Here is a 17,242-nt window from a genome sequence, read left to right on the forward strand (position 1 = left end):
TAAGGACACCTTGTATTATACTTAATGCCATGTCTGTACTTCCTAGTAGATTATAACTAAGGATATAAATGGCATTTTATTTACAATGGTCAAGTGTTTGTTGCAGGATAACTGAAGTCAGGATGGTGTCATGGTCTGAATGCACAAGCCCCCTAATTCATATGCTGAAATCCTACTCCTTGTGGACGATAGTACTGTATTAGGAAATAGGCCTTTGGGATTAGTATCTTATAAAAGAAACTTCAGAGAGATCTCTAACGCCTTCTGCCAGGTAAGAAAATAGTGAGAAGGCATCAGCTATGAACCAATAAAGGGACCTCACCAGAAGGTAACCATGACAGTGAAAGTGTTAGTGGCTCAGTCGTGTCAGATTCTTTGCAACCTCATGGACTGTAGCCCACCAGACTCTTCTGTCCATGGAATTCCCCAGGCAAGAGTACTGGAGTGGGCTGCCATTCCCTTCTCCAGGGGATCTTCCCAATCTGGGGATCGAACCTGAGTCTCCTGCATGGCAGGTGAATTCTTTATCATCTGAGCCACCATGCTGGTGCCCCATTCTTGGACTTTCAGCCTTCAAGACTTTGAGAAATAAAGTTTTGTTATTTGTAAGCTGCCCAGTCTCAGTTATAGCAGCCTGAGTGGACTAAGACAGATGGATTCCTGACAGCTCAGCCCAGGCCTGTATCCCCTGGATGTTTGCTTCATGCTCTGAAGGAGCCGACCCTTCTCTGGCACAAAACATTCAACATTAGTATTTCCCTTTCCCCTTTCCCCTTTCCAAGTATAGCTCTCAATTTTTATCCCAAGGCTACTGAATGCATGATTTAAACTTTAGAGAAATATCATGTTATTTAGAGTTTTAGGGTAGAACACTGGAATGTGTCCCTCTCCCTCCTACACTTCTTTTCTAACTAATTTCTCCTCTAAATTTCAAATCCTTTCATGGAGATTCTTCATACAGCAGGTGCTATCATTCAAAGTCTACAGAATGGATGGATGGATGAATGGATCTAAGAATGAACAGACCTGTGAGCAGGACACAGCTTGGTTTACTGACAATGACCTTTCTGACAAGTATGTATGTTGTAGCCTTTCTGTTATTTACTTAGTGCTTGATACGTAGAGGAGAGATATTTAAGATATATCTCTTACTGGCCTTTTCTCTTCATCTTTGCATCAAGTGCTCCAACACTTTGGCCACCTGATGTAAAGAGCTGACTTATTGGAAAAGACTCTAATGCTGGGAAAGACTGAATGCAAAAGGAGAAGAGGGCAGCAGAGCATGAGATGGTTAGATAGCATCACTGACTCAATGGACATGAATCTGAACAAACTCCAAGAGATAGTGGAGGACAGAGGAGCCTGGCGAGCTACAGTCCATGGGGTCACAAGGAGTCAGACATGACTTAGTGACTGAAAAACAACAACTGTATCCTAGCTTGACTTCTGTCAATGGTTCCCAGCATTGAGCAGTAAAGACTAATCAGCAATATTAGACCTGAATGCTAAGAGAAAAAGACTTAGGACTCCACAGCTGAAAGTCAGCTGACCCCTGCTCATCAACCAGCTCAGCCTATTATTTTGTCCTCTCTCACAGCATCCGGCCATCCATCCTATCAGTGGAAGTGACATCCTTCATTTCTACAGGCCAAATCACCACTCAACCCCAAGGCACATGCAGGCAGACTGCCTTTCAGAGAGCACCCACACAGCTTTGAGAGGTGCTGCAGGTTGCGCTAGTGGTAAAGAACCCACCTGCCAATGCAGGAGACGTAAGAGACGCTGGTTCGATCCCTGGGTCGGGAAGATCCCCTGGAGGAGGGCATGGCAACCCACTCCAGTATTCTTGCCTGGAGAATCCCTTGGACAGAGGAGCCTGGGGGGCTATAGTCCATATGGTCGCAAAGAGTCAGACACGACTGAAGCAATTTAACATGCACAGAACACACACACACAGCTCTGCTCACCCTTTCTGCACTGCAGCAGATGCAAAAGGCGAACAAAGAGGAAGGGGTTGGATGGTACCACCCCCACTCCCACCACCAGCACCACAGCTGTTCAGAGGTTTGGTCCTCAAAAGCCATTTAATATTCCTGCAAACTCTGTCTTTTTTTGGAAAAAAAAAAAAAAGAACAGTAACCATGACAACTCTGAGCAAAAAAGAAAAGAAAAAAAACCAAGGGTAGGCTGTTTCAATTCTCAGGCACACATTATAAGGAACATATTCTTTATTCACAGGAATGTCTCGTATATTAGGTCCTAGTGAAACATTTCCATTTACACATTGAGAAAAGAGGGGGGTAAATTCATGTCAATACTGCTTTAGTAACCCTTTTTTGAAATGGAATGTTTATTATTTTATATCAAAAGCTATCCACTCAAGAATGAAAGAAACCCACATATCTCGGGGCAATTTTTACACAATATTCCTGTGTGTCCCAATTCCTGGGTAACCCCCAGGGGGCATCAGAGAGCTTTTTCCTTTTTTAGCTCACAGGGATGTGAGAAATCCTGGGTGCTCTTTCCAGGTCATACAAATTCCAGTGCTGTGCTCAGTCACTAAGTCCTGTCCTACTCTTTTCAAACCTACGGACTGTAGCCCTCCAAGCTCCTCTGTCCATGGGATTCTCCAGACAAGAACACTGGAGTAGGTTGCCATTTCCTTCTCCAGGGGATTTTCCCAACCCAAGGATCCAACCTGCATCTCAGGTCCCTAGCGCTGGCAGGCAGGTTCTTTACCACTGAGCCACCTGCAAATTCCAATAGATAGGTTCTCTTGTGCAGACTTCCTTGGATCAAGTCAGGGTACAGGAAGCTGGCGGCGTGTGTTACATTGTCAGTAATTTTGGTTTTGGCCATGCTTCCTTGGTGACTCAGATTGTAAAGAATCTGCCTGCAATGCAGGAGACCTGGCTTCGAACCCTAGGTCAGGAAGATCCCCTGGAGAAGGGAATGGCAACCCACTCCAGTATTCCTGCCTGGAGAATTCCATGGACAGAGGAGCCTGGCAGGCCATAGTCCATGGGGTCGCAAAGAGTCAGAGATGACTGAGCAACTAACACAACACTAAGGATAACCCTATCAAGATGCAGAGCACTTCAAGAGTTAAATCAGGAGTTTCAAGCAACAATGCCAGATTCTTGTTGAGAAGCAAACAGCTGTGGTTGAGCCAACTCGTGGTGCAAACAGTATCCAGATACCCAGAGTGCTCCAAGCCAGCAACAGAGAATGTAATGCTAACCAATTGACTAGATCTCTTGGGCTCAGTACAGCCAAGCTACAGATTCTCAGGGTGCCATTTAAACTCCCTAAATTTATCTGAGAAGTAATCCAGGGATAAAAATGATAAGACAGAATCAGTGGTACGGGTGATAGCTCATGAACCACAGTGCTCAGTACATAGTTAACAGTGCATAAGCTTATTGGGATAAATGCTCTTAAAAGAGACACCATTATGATAAGAATACTCATGCTGTCGTTGTTCAGTCACTAAGTCATGTCCAATTCTTTGCCAGCCCATGGACTGAAGCATTCTAGGATCCACTGTCCACTATCTCCTGGAATTTGCTCAAATTCCTGACCATTAAATTGGTGATGCTATTTAACCATCTCATCCTCTGTCCCCTTCTCTTTCTGCCTTCAATCCTTCTCAACATCAGGGTCTTTTCCAATTAGTCAGCTCTTCGAATCAGAAACCAAATTATTGGAGCTTTAGTTTCAGCATCAGTCCTTCCAATATTCAGGGTTGGTTTCCTTTAAGGTTGGTTTTATATCCTTGCCATCCAAGGGACTCTCAAGAGTCTTCTCCGGTACCACAATTCAAATGCATCAATTCTTCAGGTCTCAGACTTCTTTATGTTCCAACATTCACATCCGTACGTGACTACTGGAGAAACCATAGTTTTGGCTACACACACATTTGTTGGCAAAGTGATGTCTCTGCTTTTTTAATATGCTGTCTAGGTTTGTCATAGATTTTCTTCCAAGGAGCAAGCATCTTTGAATTTCATGGCTGCAGTCACCATCCACAGTGATTCTGGAGCCCAAGAAAATCAAATCTGTCACTGCTTCCACTTTTTCCTCATCTGTTTGTTATGAAATGATGGGACCAGATGCCATGATCTTAGTTTTTTAAATGTTGAGTTTCAAGCCAGCTTTTTCAGTATCCTCTTTCACGCTCATCAATAGGCTCATTAGTTCCTCTTCACTTTCTGCCATTAAAGTGGTATCATCTGCATATCTGAGGTTATTTATATTTCTCCCAGCAATCTTGATTCCAGCTTGTGATTCACCCAGCCCAGCATTTCTCATGATGTATGTACTCTGCATATAAATTGAAAAAGCAGAATGACAATATACAGTGTTGACATACTCCTCTCCCAATTTTGAACCAGTCCATAGTGAGTAAAGTGTTCTGGTATTCCCACCTCTTTAAGAACTTTCCACAGTTTAGTTGTGTTCAACACAAAAGTCAAAGTCTTTAGCATAGTCAACGAAGCAGAAGTAGATGTTTTTCTGGAATTCTGTTGCTTTCCCTATGATCCAAGGAATGTTGGCAATTTGATCTCTGGTTCCTCTGCCTTTTCAAAACCCAGCTTGTACATCTGGAAGTTCTTGGTTCACATACTGTTGAAGCCTAGCTTGAAGGACTTTGAGTATAACCTTGCTTGCATGTGAATCAGTGCAGTTGTATAGTAGTTTGAATAATCTTTGACATTGTCCTTCTTTGGGATTGGAAAGAAAACTGACCTTTTCCAGTCCTGTGGCCACTGCTGAGTTTTCCCAATTTGCTAACATAATTGGGTGCAGCATTTACACAGCATCAACTCTTAGGATTTTAAATAGCTCAGCTGGAATTCCGTCACCTCTACTAGCTTTGTTCACAGTAATGCTTCCTAAGGCCCACTTGACTTCACACTGTAGGATATCCAGCTCTAGGTGAGTGATCACACCATTGTGGTTATCTGAGTCATTAAGACCTTTCTGGTACAGTTCTTCTGTGTATTCTTGCTACCTCTTCTTAATCTCTTCTGCTTCTGTTAGGTTCTTACTGTTTCTGTCCTTTACTATGCCCATCCTTGCATGAAATATTCCCTTGATATCTCTAGTTTTCTTGAAGAGATTTATAGTCTTTCCCACTCTATTGTTTTCCTCTATTTCTTTAATTGTTCATTATAAAAGGCTTTCGTATCTCTCCTTGCTATTCTCTGGAACTGTGCATTCAGTTGGGTATATCTTTGCTTTTCTCCTTTGCCTTTTGCTTCTCTTCTTTCCTCAGCTATTTGTAAGGCCTCCTCAGACAACCACTTTGCCTTCTTGCATTACTTTTTCTTTGAGATGGTTTTGATCACTGCCTTCTATACAATGTCACAAACCTCCATCCATAGTTCTTTCAGCACTCTGCCAGATCTAATCCCTTAAATCTATTTGTTACCTCCACTGTATAATCATAAGGGATTTGATTTAGGTCATACCTTATGGCCTAGTGGTTTCCCTAGTTTCTTCAATTTAAGCCTGAATTTTGCAATAAGGAGCTCATGATCTGAGCCGCAGTCATCTCCTAGTCTTGTTTTTGCTGACTGTTTAGAGCATCACCATCTTCAACTGCAAAGAACATAATCGATCTGATTTCAGTATTGACTATCTGGTGATGTCCATGTATACAGTTGTCCCTTTTGTTGTTGGAAGGGGGTATTTTCTACGACCCATGTGTTCTCTTGGCAAAACTCTGTTAGCCTTTGCCCTGCTTCATTTTGTACTCCAAGGCTAAACTTGCCAGTTACTCCAGGTGTCACTTGACGTCCTACTTTTGCATTCCAATCCCCTGTAATGAAAAGGACTGGTTTTTTTTTTTTTAGTGTTAGTTCCATAGGGTCTTGTTGGTCTTCATAGAACTGTTCGACTTTATCATTAGTGGATGCGACAGAGACTTGGACTACTGTGATCTTGAATGGTTTGCCTTAGAAACAAACCGAGATCATCCTGTCATTTTTGAGACTCCACCCCAAGTACTGCATTTCAGACTCCTTTGTTGATTATGAGGGCTATTCCATTTGTTCTAAGAGATTCTTGCCCACAGTAACAGATAAAATGGTCACCTGAATTAAATTCACCCATTCCCATCCATTTTAGTTCACTGATTGCTAAGATGTCAATGTTCCCTCTTGCCATCTCGCTTAAACACGTCCAATTTACCTTGATTCATGGACCTAACATTCCAGGTTCCTATGTAATCCAGGTTCAGATGTTCTTTATAGCATCGGACTTTACTTTCACCACCAGACACATCCACAACTGGGCGTCTTTTCTGTTTTGGCCCAGCCACTTCCTTCTTTCTGGAGCTGTTAGTAATTGCCCTCCACTCTTCCCCAGTAGTATATTGGACACCCTCTGATCTGGGGGACTCAACTTCCAGTGTTATATCTTTCTGCCTTTTCATACTGTCCGTGGGGTTCCCCAAGCAAGAATACCGGAGTGGCTTGCCATTCCCTCCTCCAGGGCATCACATTTTGTCAGACTTCTTCGCTATGACCTTCTGTCTTAGGTGGCCCTGTATAGCACGGCTCATAGCGTCTTTGAGTTATGCAAGCCCTTTTGCCAATGACAAAGCTGTGATCCATGAACAGGAAAGAGTACTCATAATCCAAGCTAAACTATTGGTCATATTATCATAAGACATCACTATCCCCATATGCCTTCTAACTGGAATAATGATTCCTACCCATGTGACTTACCTTCTCAAAGTCTCTAAGGGCCTGGGTTTGCACCTGAAGAGGTCTTTCAAATGCTCTCAAGGAATGCCCCAAGGGGATCTTGTCACCACTTCTCCAAGTCTGTGACTGCAGAGGAGGGCCTCGATCTTTGGTGTCACTAAGAAAAGCTGCCAGTGAAACAGAACAACAGAAAATTGTATCTAATAGTGGCATTATGATCATTCCAACCTTCATGTTCCAGCAGAATTTGGTTTCTGCAAAATATGAACCAATTCTAGGCCACACAGAAGCAGTTCACGTGAAGTAGCCTACAGTAGATCTTATTAACAGTGGTCCTGAGCGCAGCCCACTGGTTTATGTCCATGCACCTTTATAAGGTGATGTTCCTGCTCCTGCCATCAGAAAGTGGAGTCTACTTCCCTAGCACATGAATCTGAGTTGGCTGAGCAACTTGCTTTGACCTAGAGACGGGTGATGAAAATGCCACTTTGGGATGAATTCCACAGATTGGGCCTTGAGAGGCTTTGCATTTCTGTTCTTGCCTTCTAGAACCCCATGACCACAATGCTGGGAAGAATCCCAGATTACCTCCCTGGGGGATAAAGGCCAAGTCCCGGGAGAATAGGATGCCAATCACCACTGCCAGGCACCTGAGAAAAGCTGTCTCAGACCCTCAGTCCCAGTCAAGCTGTCAGAGGATGGCAGCTGTTTGAGTAATTCAAGTGAGACCAACAGAAGAAATGCCCAGTTTCCCAACATCCAGGATTGTGAGAAATAATATATCATTGTTGTTTCAAGCCATGAGTGGGCAAACTTTTTCTTACAGGGCCAGACAGTAAATACTGTAGGCTCACGGGCATGATCTCTGTCACAACTACTCAACTCTGCCCTGGTAGCTCAAAGCAGATGCAGAGAATATGATAGAGAATGAGCATGACTGTGTTGTGATAAAACTTTATTTACAAATACCAGCAACTGGACCCATGGGTGGCAGTTTGCTGACCCCTGTTTGAAGCCACTAACAGAGTGGTGCATCACATGAAACCAAACACAACTGAAATAGCTTTATTTGAAAAAAAAAAAAAAATCAAGCTACTAGCTAAGAAGTATCTCTACAAATCTCTTTACAGAGAATCTTTCAGGTTATAGTATAGGAGTAATAACAAATGTAACAACCAACACTGTAACAGGTGTTACAAAATAGTTTCATATGAATTATTTCATTTATAAATTACTGCTGAGAATTCCCTGGTGGTCCAGTGGTTAGGACTCTGCTTTCTCTGCAGGGGGCCCAAGTTTGATCCCTGGTCTGGGAACTAAGATCCCACACACCTCACAGCCAAAAATAAATAATAAATAAAAAGTTATTGCAACAAGTGAAACAGTCTGAAATAGACTGATGTGACTATTACATCCATTTTACTAATAAGTAAATAAAGGTTCAGAAAATTTTCCCAATACGACCAGGGTGGCACTAAGTGGTAAAGAACCTTCCTGCCAATGCAGGAGACATAAGACATGCAGGTTCGATCCCTGGGTAGGAAAGATCCCCTGGAGGAGGGCATGGCAACCCACTCCAGTATTCTTGGCTGGAGAATCCCATGGACATTGGGTCCTGGTAGGCTACAGTCCATAGAGTTGCACACAGTTGGACATGACTGAAGCAACTTAGCACTCAAGAATGCATGCACATTGCTAAAAAGAGGCAGAACCAATATCACGTCCCTTCCGTTCAACCTTTCTAACAGCATGTTAACATCATGTTATTTTAGCAGCAAAGGGGACTGTAACAGGCCTGAAAGGGAAAAACAGGCAAAGGGACAGAGACACAATCTTTCCATTAACCAGTGTAAGCACTCGCCTGGGAGAAGTTCATGAAGGCTAAGCTGCTACCAACCCTATGCCTGCCTTGAAGAAGTAACACTGTGGAGAATAAGAAATCGGGGCTTCCTTCAAGCACAGTACACAGATGACCTCCGACTAAGGCAGGCTTGGGGTTGTAGACTCAGATTGAAGACAGAAAAACACATCTTTTCTTGACTGACAGTAAGAAGCAGTGAGCCTTTATTACTGAACTTATTTAATCAGAAAGAATGGCAGACGTCACAACACACTGAGCTCTACAGAGACTGTCAGTTCGAGCGACAGTGAAATGGGCTCTGGGTGACTCCAAGCCCACTGAGAGAGAGTTAGCTACACACAGACATGCGGCCCCATCTGAAGGGGCCAAGAGGCAATAATGCCACCATATGCTCTTTTTCTTTCCTTTCTTTTTCCCCCTTTTCCTTTTCTTCTTCCTTCCTTCCTCCCTTGTACATGCTTGTCTCTCTTGTTGAAAATTAATGGACCATGTATGCATGGGCACCAAAAACAAAACAAAAAAACCAAGTAGGACTACATTAAACTAAAAAGCTTCTGTTCAGCAAAAGAAACCATCAATAGAAAGAAAAGGCAACCTCTGGGATGGGAGAGTACACGCTTCCCTCCCTTCTTCCCACTTTCTCTTTCTGCAAACTTGCTAGAAGAAATGCAAGAAAATGTCCCCAGATACTTCAATCAACTTCTCAGAATTTTTTTTTTAATTTAAGAAAAGGGAATTCCCTGTTTCTAAAAAAGAAGTAAAAAGAATACAAAAAGTATTTTTTTAAAGGAAGATGACAATGAAGGGAAAAATGAAGAAGAAATAAAGATGATAAATAGGGTGGTTCCAGTGCAGTTTTATTTTCTGGTTTAGAAGTATTCAACTACTCATAACTACTCATTACATCACTGATTTTTTAAAAAATGAAATATAAGGCTATATGATTTGGTTTTAAACTGGACATTGTACAGTATCTTTTCATTTCTGTAAAAATAATATATTATCAAGTGTGTCTTTAGGTGGCCCTGTTCTTAATGGTATCTTTCAATAGTCTATAACCTTGCCTGGTAGAGTAGCAGGGTTTAAACTAGCACAGAAATTTAAAGCAGGTTTTATTGGTACATAGCACAGATTAGTTACAGATAAGAGTTGGGTTTTTTCCCACCTTAAATCGTGTTTGATTCAGTTTGTACAAAGTAATTGTTGTAATGTTAATTGTCTATCACACTGATTGCAAATTAATAATAATAGTAATAATGATAATGGTGTACCTGTTTTGTTGAAAACTTGATATTTCTAAGTAAATCCAAATGTTTAATTAAAATAAATTAGAAAAAATTACTTCTTACACATTTACATGAAATTAAATAAGGTGATTAAATGAAAGAAAATTTGATAAAGCAGAGCAATGTATTACAGTTGACTCATAGAATATTATAGAAAGAGAAGAGACTTCAAAGACTAGATCTGGACACAACAAAAATGTTTTTTTAAAAAAAAGACTGGATATGAATCCTGACCACCTGCTAATTATAGGAATTTAGGCAAATCTTTTAATTTTGCTGAGTGCCATTGCCTCTGTAAAAATAGGAATAATAATGTTTACCTCTTAGAACTTTCATATGGATTAAATGAAACAATAAAAGTAGTCAACTTGCTTATAATAGGCAATTTCTTCTTTACCCTTCCACTCTTGCCCTAGTCTTTCAATTTTTACCTCAAAACAGAGGATCTTCATGCTCAAAATGAGTACGGTAGACCTTTAGAATTTATGGATTTTACATACACAATTACAAATGCTAATTTTAAATGACTCCAAGTCCTTAACACATTCAAATTAAGAAGTTTTTTCTGCACTGTGCATATGAACCATCTGTGCTTCAAGGCTGGTATGAAAAGGCAGATCACTTAGCAAAGTAGGTAAAACGCCAAGTGACTGAAAGTTTTTGTGTGAATAGCCCCCAAAAATTAGCCTCTAGCTAATTTTAATGCAGGAATAATATATTATTATTACACATTAATAACAATATTTACAGGTGTTTATTGCTTGACAAGCTCTGTACTAAGAGCTTTTCTTTTTTTAATGTTTATTTATTTATTTGGCTGCAAGTCAGGTCTTAGTTCGAAGGCAATGGCACCCCACTCCAGTACTCTTGCCTGGAAAATCCCATGGACAGGGGAGCCTGGTGGGCTGCAGTCCATGGGGTCGCTAGGAGTCGGACACGACTGAGCGACTTCACTTTCACTTTTCACTTTCATGCATTGGAGAAGGAAATGGCAACCCACTCCAGTGTTCTTGCCTGGAGAATCCTAGGGACGGGGGAGCCTGGTGGGCTGCCGTCTATGGGGTTGCACAGAGTCGGACACGACTGAAGCGACTTAGCAGCAGCAGCAGCAGCAGGTCTTAGTTGCGGCATGCAGATTCTTCTTTGTGTCATCTGGGATCTTTCACCGGGGGGCACAGACTCGGACTCTCCTGGGCTTAGCTGCTCTGAGGCACATGGGATCTTAGTTCCCCAACCGGGGTCAAACCCACATCCCTTACATTGCAAAGAGGATTTAAAAATTTTTTTTTTAATTTAAACTTTTTATTCTGTATTGGGGTATTGCCAATTAAGTGTTGTGATACTTTAAGGTGAACAGCAAAAGGATTCAGCCATACATATACACGTATATCCATTCTCCCTCAAACTCCCCTCCAATCCAAGTTGCCACATAATATTGAGCAGAGTTCCCCATACTATACAGTAGGTCCTTGTTGGTTATCCATTTTAAATACAGCAGTGTGCACCTGTCCATCCCGAATTCCCTAATTGTCCCTTCCTCCCATTCTTTCCCCTCCAGCAACTGTAAGTTTCTTCTCTAAGTCTGTGAATCTCTTTCAGTTTTGAAAGTAAATTCATTTTCTTTTCAGATTCTGCATATAAGGGATGTCATACAATATTTTGCAGGGAGGATTCTTAGCCATTGCACCACCAGAGAAGTCCTCGAAGAGCTTTTCTAATCTCACTTATGAGGTTGACACCATTATTATACCCATTTTAATGGTATATTCGAGATTTCATTCTAGTGGAAGAATCTATTTTAATCATTTTACAAGTGACTTTAACTTGCAATTACAGAATTGCTAACAGTATGAAGAGTTCAAAATATTTCAGTTATGAGTTCTGCACTGTGCTGCGAAGGTGGGGTATTATATACTACCGTGGTATGTGCAAATTTTGAAATTCAAAAAAAGTCTGAAGATATAGCCATGATGATGGGATCTAAAATTTAAGAGATTTATGATCAGCAGGAGACCAAGAGTACAGCAAAGAAAGATCCATGACCTCCTTACCTGCTGCATGACTTGTTCTGGGTACCATCTCCCCATCATCTTCTGCAAAATAATCTCTGTGAAGAGAAGCACATCATTCATTAATGAAGTAACATCCCACACAGTGTTCGATTCCTTGGTGTCAAGACATCTGTTTTTATTTATTTCTCCACAAGCAATCATTAAGCTGTTATTGTACTATGTACCAGAGTCAGGGTTAAGTGCTGGAAATACAAAGACATGCCCCACCCTATATGTGCAGAGACAGCCACTGGACAAGCAATTCCACAGGCACTGAATTACTATTGTGGCAAGTGCTCTGAAGGGATATGCAGAGTAACTTCACTACTAGAGAGATTCAGAGAAAAGAACATTTAAACTGAGATGAAGAGAATGTCAGCCAGATGAAAAATGGAAACAGAAGAGTATTCCATCATGAGGGAAAAGCAAGGACCCTGAGTCAGGGAGGAACTTGACCTGTTGGAGGAACAGAGAAAGCCAGGGCTGCAACCAGACCATGCAGGGCCTTGAGGGATGGCGTAAGCATGTGAGATTTATGTGCAGGGCAATGGAAAACCACTGAAGGAGTTTAAATGAGGAAATGAGTGGTAATTGATCAGATTTAGACTTTAGATCATTCTGACTGCTGAGTGGCATTGTATAGAAGGAACAAAAGTAGATGGAGAAAACAAGAAGCTGTGATAGTTTTAACTAAAGGGAAAGATGGTAGAAATGCAGAGAAGCAAAAAAATCGATACGCTTAGGAAGTAGAATTGATTCAGAAAACTTGAGAAACAAACAAAAGTCTACTAATGGAAATGTTAAAAACACTACAATGCAGTAGCAAGATCTATATCTGTCCAGCACAGTGAAGACCACTATCCCTAGAAGAGAAGGAAAAAAAACCTCAAAATGTATTCAAAAAATGCTTGTCAAGCACTTACTATGATTTTAGGCACTGGTTTTAAGCTCTACGAATGTAGCAGTGAACAAAACAGACCAAAACACCTGCACTCATGGAACTTATATAAAAAAGGAAACAAAAAAGCAAAATGTATAGTAACAATTGGGGATAGGTACTATAAAAAATTGAGGACAGGTACCATAAAAAAGGTAGGGAGTAGAAGTAGGGAATGCTGGAGGGATGGGGAAGAGAAGGGGGTTGCAATTTTCAGCAGGCTAAGTGTCTCTGAGAAGCAATGATGTGGGTATTTGGGCAAAGAGTCTTCCAAGCAGAGAACATCAAGTGCAAAGGCTCTTCAGAGGAAGCATGACAGCATTTCTGGAACAACAAGGAGGCTGGTGTGGCTGGGCTGAGTGAGTAGCAGGAGGTGAGGTCAGGGAAGTAATAGGAAGGCTGGGCAGGGGACAGATAATTACATAATGCCCTTCTGGACCCTGAGAGGAATTCAGCCCCTGGAGTCTAGTGCATCAAAAAAAGAGATGAACTGAGTGATGGATGTTTTAAAAGGGCTGGCTACTGTTTTGACAACAGACTGGTTGGGAAAGGCAAGAAACAGAGAGGCAGTTGAAATAATCCTACAAAGAGATGCTTTCAACATTTAGCTTACTCCTTAAACCCTCGGGTACTCCCAGTTAGATGTCCTAAAAATAATTCTATAGCTGGAGATTTAGAAAGCTTCTCTTTTTAAAAATCAGGAGACATTCACAGGGAGGTGGAAGAGAGCCAGTCATTTATTTAGAAACTGTTGGTGTTCTTCCTTCTCTGCCTCAGGGCTGGATCTTGGCATAAATCTCCACTTTGCTAAGTTCCAGATGGACATAAAAGTACCAGGCAGAGCACACCAGATTACACACACCACCTGGCAATTCTTTATTATTCAAAAGCAGGTCACCAGCTTGTGGTTCTTCCAGGCCCTCTGCCCCTTTCCCTTCTCCACTTCTCATTAAAAATTTTCCCTGAGAGTGAAAAATGAAAGAGATGAAGTTCTACTTGTGGTTTACCTCTGTTGAGAAAAAGTAAGGGAAGGATTCTGAAACTATCAGCCAGAATAATGTCTTGAAAAATTTGTGGAGAAAAAAAATACTTAGTCGCTGCTACTCATGCATGAATGGATTCCTTTATGTTCAGCCCACAGACCTGGGTAACCACTTCTGCCATCAGGAGCAAGATCATTTCTCAGGCCAAATTCAGCCCATCCAACATGCTTCATCTGGTCAACACAAGGTTGACCCATTCCTAACATCTCTTGCAAAATGAATGGGTCTGGCAATACTGGGCCTGCCTTCCCACATAGAGGGATAACCTGCCGCCTTTAAACAGAGGAGACATGTTCTCCGGTTTGCCACAGTCCCTGTCACTCCCTGTTCTTGTAATCCCAGCTCATGTGCTCATTTATGATACTGGCCTTATAGATCTCTGAGGCTGTCACCCTGCTGCTGCTGCTAAGTCGCTTCAGTCGTGTTAGACTCTGTGCAACCCCATAGACGGCGGCCCACCAGGCTCCCCCGTCCCTGGGATTCTCCAGGCAAGAACACTGGAGTGGGTTGCCATTTCCTTCTCCAATGCATAAAAGGGAAAAGGGAAAGTGAAGTCGCTCAGTCGTGTCCGACTCTTCACGACCCCCCATGGCCTGCAGCCTACCAGGCTCCTCTGTCCATGGGATTTTCCAGGCAAGAGTACTGGAGTGGGGTGCCATTGCCTTCTCCATGCAGACAAAACTTTCACTTCTGCTTTAAGACACTGTCTTGAGTTACCTGTGTAGCTTTTTGTTGTTGTCTTCCATCGCTAAGTTGTGTTGCAAAGAGATGGGACACGATTTAACGACAGAACAACAAAAAGCTACTAAGGGGCTTACAGGTCACTTTTACCTCTGGGCTTCAGCTTCCTTAAATACTTGTAAAAGAAACACATGAACTTCTAAGGTTCCTTCAGTAATTACACAATTCTATTCTAATAGACACTAGTAGCATTAAAACTCATTTTAACACTTTCTAAGGATGGGGAAACTTTCCAGATATGATCTCATTCAATTCTCCTTGCTCTGAAGATTCCACATTATAGATCAGGAGCAAGCGACAACAAGGTGATGCATATGGATGCCACAAGCTACTTCACTTTCTCCCCCATCCCACACTCACCCCTGAGCTGACTGCCTGTCTAATATGAAGCAATAACCAGAAGGGTAGAGAGGTCACTCTGGATGAGTACTGAGTTAATGGGCTTTCTGCAGCCTCTGGAGATTTAAAAAAAAAATCACTTCAACTCTATTAACAGCTCAAGTTCCCTCTCATTGCCACAGAGTGGGGCTCACTCAGCTGCTCCAAAAGCTTGGGAAGGAATTTGATGCTCCCCCAGAGAAGGGGCACATGGTTAAGAAACACAAGGTATGTGTCGAGGGGATTGCAATTTGTGAAAATAGCTGATAAACCAAAGTGCAAAGAGAAGTGGGGTATAGTAGAGACAAACTCCAAGCCAGGCCCCGCCACCCACCCACAAAGCAGTAACATATGTTGGTAAATTTTTCTCTATATTACTTAAGTCCAGAAAAAAATTGTATGCCCTTGTCCTAGTTTCTCACATTCAAGTACTTCTAGTTTCTTTTTTTGTAAACATCAGTCCATGAATGACTCATGGTCAGCAAGCATGTATTTCATGAGGGCACATATAGCTCTCCTGCATAGATGTACATATATAATCTTTGTCCAAAGATATTTTTATCTTACATGTTACCTGCATGTTCTACCTTATATGCTTTTCATGTATAAATGAACCAAACTTTCCCTCAGTTAGCCTTATCTTTTTGCCCACTACCTTGCCAATTTGTTAATCAGTGATACCAATTTCAGAAAACGAAGATCATGGCATCTGGTCCCATCACTTCATGGCAAATAGATGGGGAAACAGTGGAAACAGTGGCAGGCTTTATTTTTTTGGCTCCAAAATCACTGCAGATGGTGACTGCAGCCACGAAATTAAAAGACGCTTACTCCTTAGAAGGAAAGTTATGACCAACCCAGACAGCATATTAAAAAGCAGAGACATTACTTTGCTAAAAAGGTCCATCTAGTCAAGGCTATGCTTTTTCCAGTGGTCATGTATGGATATGAGAGGATAGTATAGTATAGATGGACTATAAAGAAAGCTGAGCGCTGAAGAATTGATGCTTTCAAACTGTGGTGTTGGAGAAGACTCTTGAGAGTCCCTTGGACTGCAAGGAGATCCAACCAGTCCATCCTAAAGGAAATAAGTCCTGAATATTCATTGGAAGGACTGATGCTGAAGCTGAAACTCGAATACTTTGGCTACCTGATGCAAAGAGCGGACTCATTAGAAAAGACCCTGATGCTGGGAAAGATTGAAGACAGAAGGAGAAGGGGATGACAGAGGATGAGATGGTTGGATGGCATCACCTGCTCAATGGACATGAGTTTGGGTGAACTCTAAGAGTTGGTGATGGACAGGGAGGCCTGGCATGCTGCGATTCATGGGGTCACAAAGAGTCAGACATGACTGAGCAACTGAACTGAACTGAAATTGGTATTTCACTAAAATTTCACTAAAATCACACTTACTAATTTTTGCCAAGATACCATCCTGCTCAATATGAAGAACCAAACATTTTCCAAGTATAACCCACCTACCAGCTGCTCACCCACTTAATTTCTGCATGATGTATTATTCACATTTTCTTGACTTGCTGGTAAGTAGCTATGAAAATACTGGACTCAAGCAATACATCAACATTCAATATCCCACAGGAACAGCCTTTCCTACAGTTTTCCAGAGTGATTAGGTTGAAGATGATCAGGACATAACTGGTCTACTCAGAGCCACCTACAACATTCTTTTTTAAAAAGATCTATTTATTTATTTGTTATTTTTTAAAAAGATTCATTTATTTTTTATAAATATTGCTTTACAATGTTGTGGAGGGTAATTGCTTTACAATGTTGTACTGGTTTCTGCCATACATCAACATGAATCAGCCATAGGTATACACTTGTTCCCTCCCTCTTTTTTTATAATTAAATTATTTTTAATTAGAGGATAGTGGAAACAATGGCTGACTTTATTTTGGGGGGCTCCAAAATCACTCCTAGATGGTGACTGCAGCCATGAAATTAAAAGATGCTCAGTCCTTGGAAGGAAAGTTATGATCAACCTAGACAGCATATTAAAAAGCAGAGACATTACTTTGCCAACAAAGGTCCATCTAGTCAATGCCATGGTTTTTCAAGTAGTCATATGGATGTGAGAGTTGGACTCTAAAGAAAGCTGAGTGCCAAAGAATTGATGCTTTTGAACTATGGTGTTGGATAAGACTCTTGAGAGTCCCTTGGGCTGCAAGGAGATCCAACCAGTCCATCCTAAAGGAGATCAGTCCTAGG

General features: G+C 41.6%; 1 protein-coding gene across 7 annotated transcripts in view; it reads right to left on the reverse strand.

The window, feature by feature from the left end:
• The window catches only part of PDE4DIP (phosphodiesterase 4D interacting protein), a 238,564-nt gene that overhangs the window by 169,906 nt on the left and 51,416 nt on the right, over positions 1-17,242 (reverse strand). For all 7 annotated transcript variants that reach the window (XM_070785807.1, XM_070785813.1, XM_070785804.1 and 4 more), the window contains exons 2-3: positions 11,912-11,967; positions 6,735-6,880 (exon numbers count right to left, since the gene is read on the reverse strand). In XM_070785807.1, coding sequence (XP_070641908.1) covers positions 6,735-6,880; positions 11,912-11,967 — 202 coding nt within the window. The remainder of the gene's footprint in view (positions 1-6,734; positions 6,881-11,911; positions 11,968-17,242) is intronic.

The sequence above is a fragment of the Bos indicus genome, chromosome 3 (assembly GCF_029378745.1).
Source record: "Bos indicus isolate NIAB-ARS_2022 breed Sahiwal x Tharparkar chromosome 3, NIAB-ARS_B.indTharparkar_mat_pri_1.0, whole genome shotgun sequence".
Taxonomy (NCBI): domain Eukaryota; kingdom Metazoa; phylum Chordata; class Mammalia; order Artiodactyla; family Bovidae; genus Bos; species Bos indicus.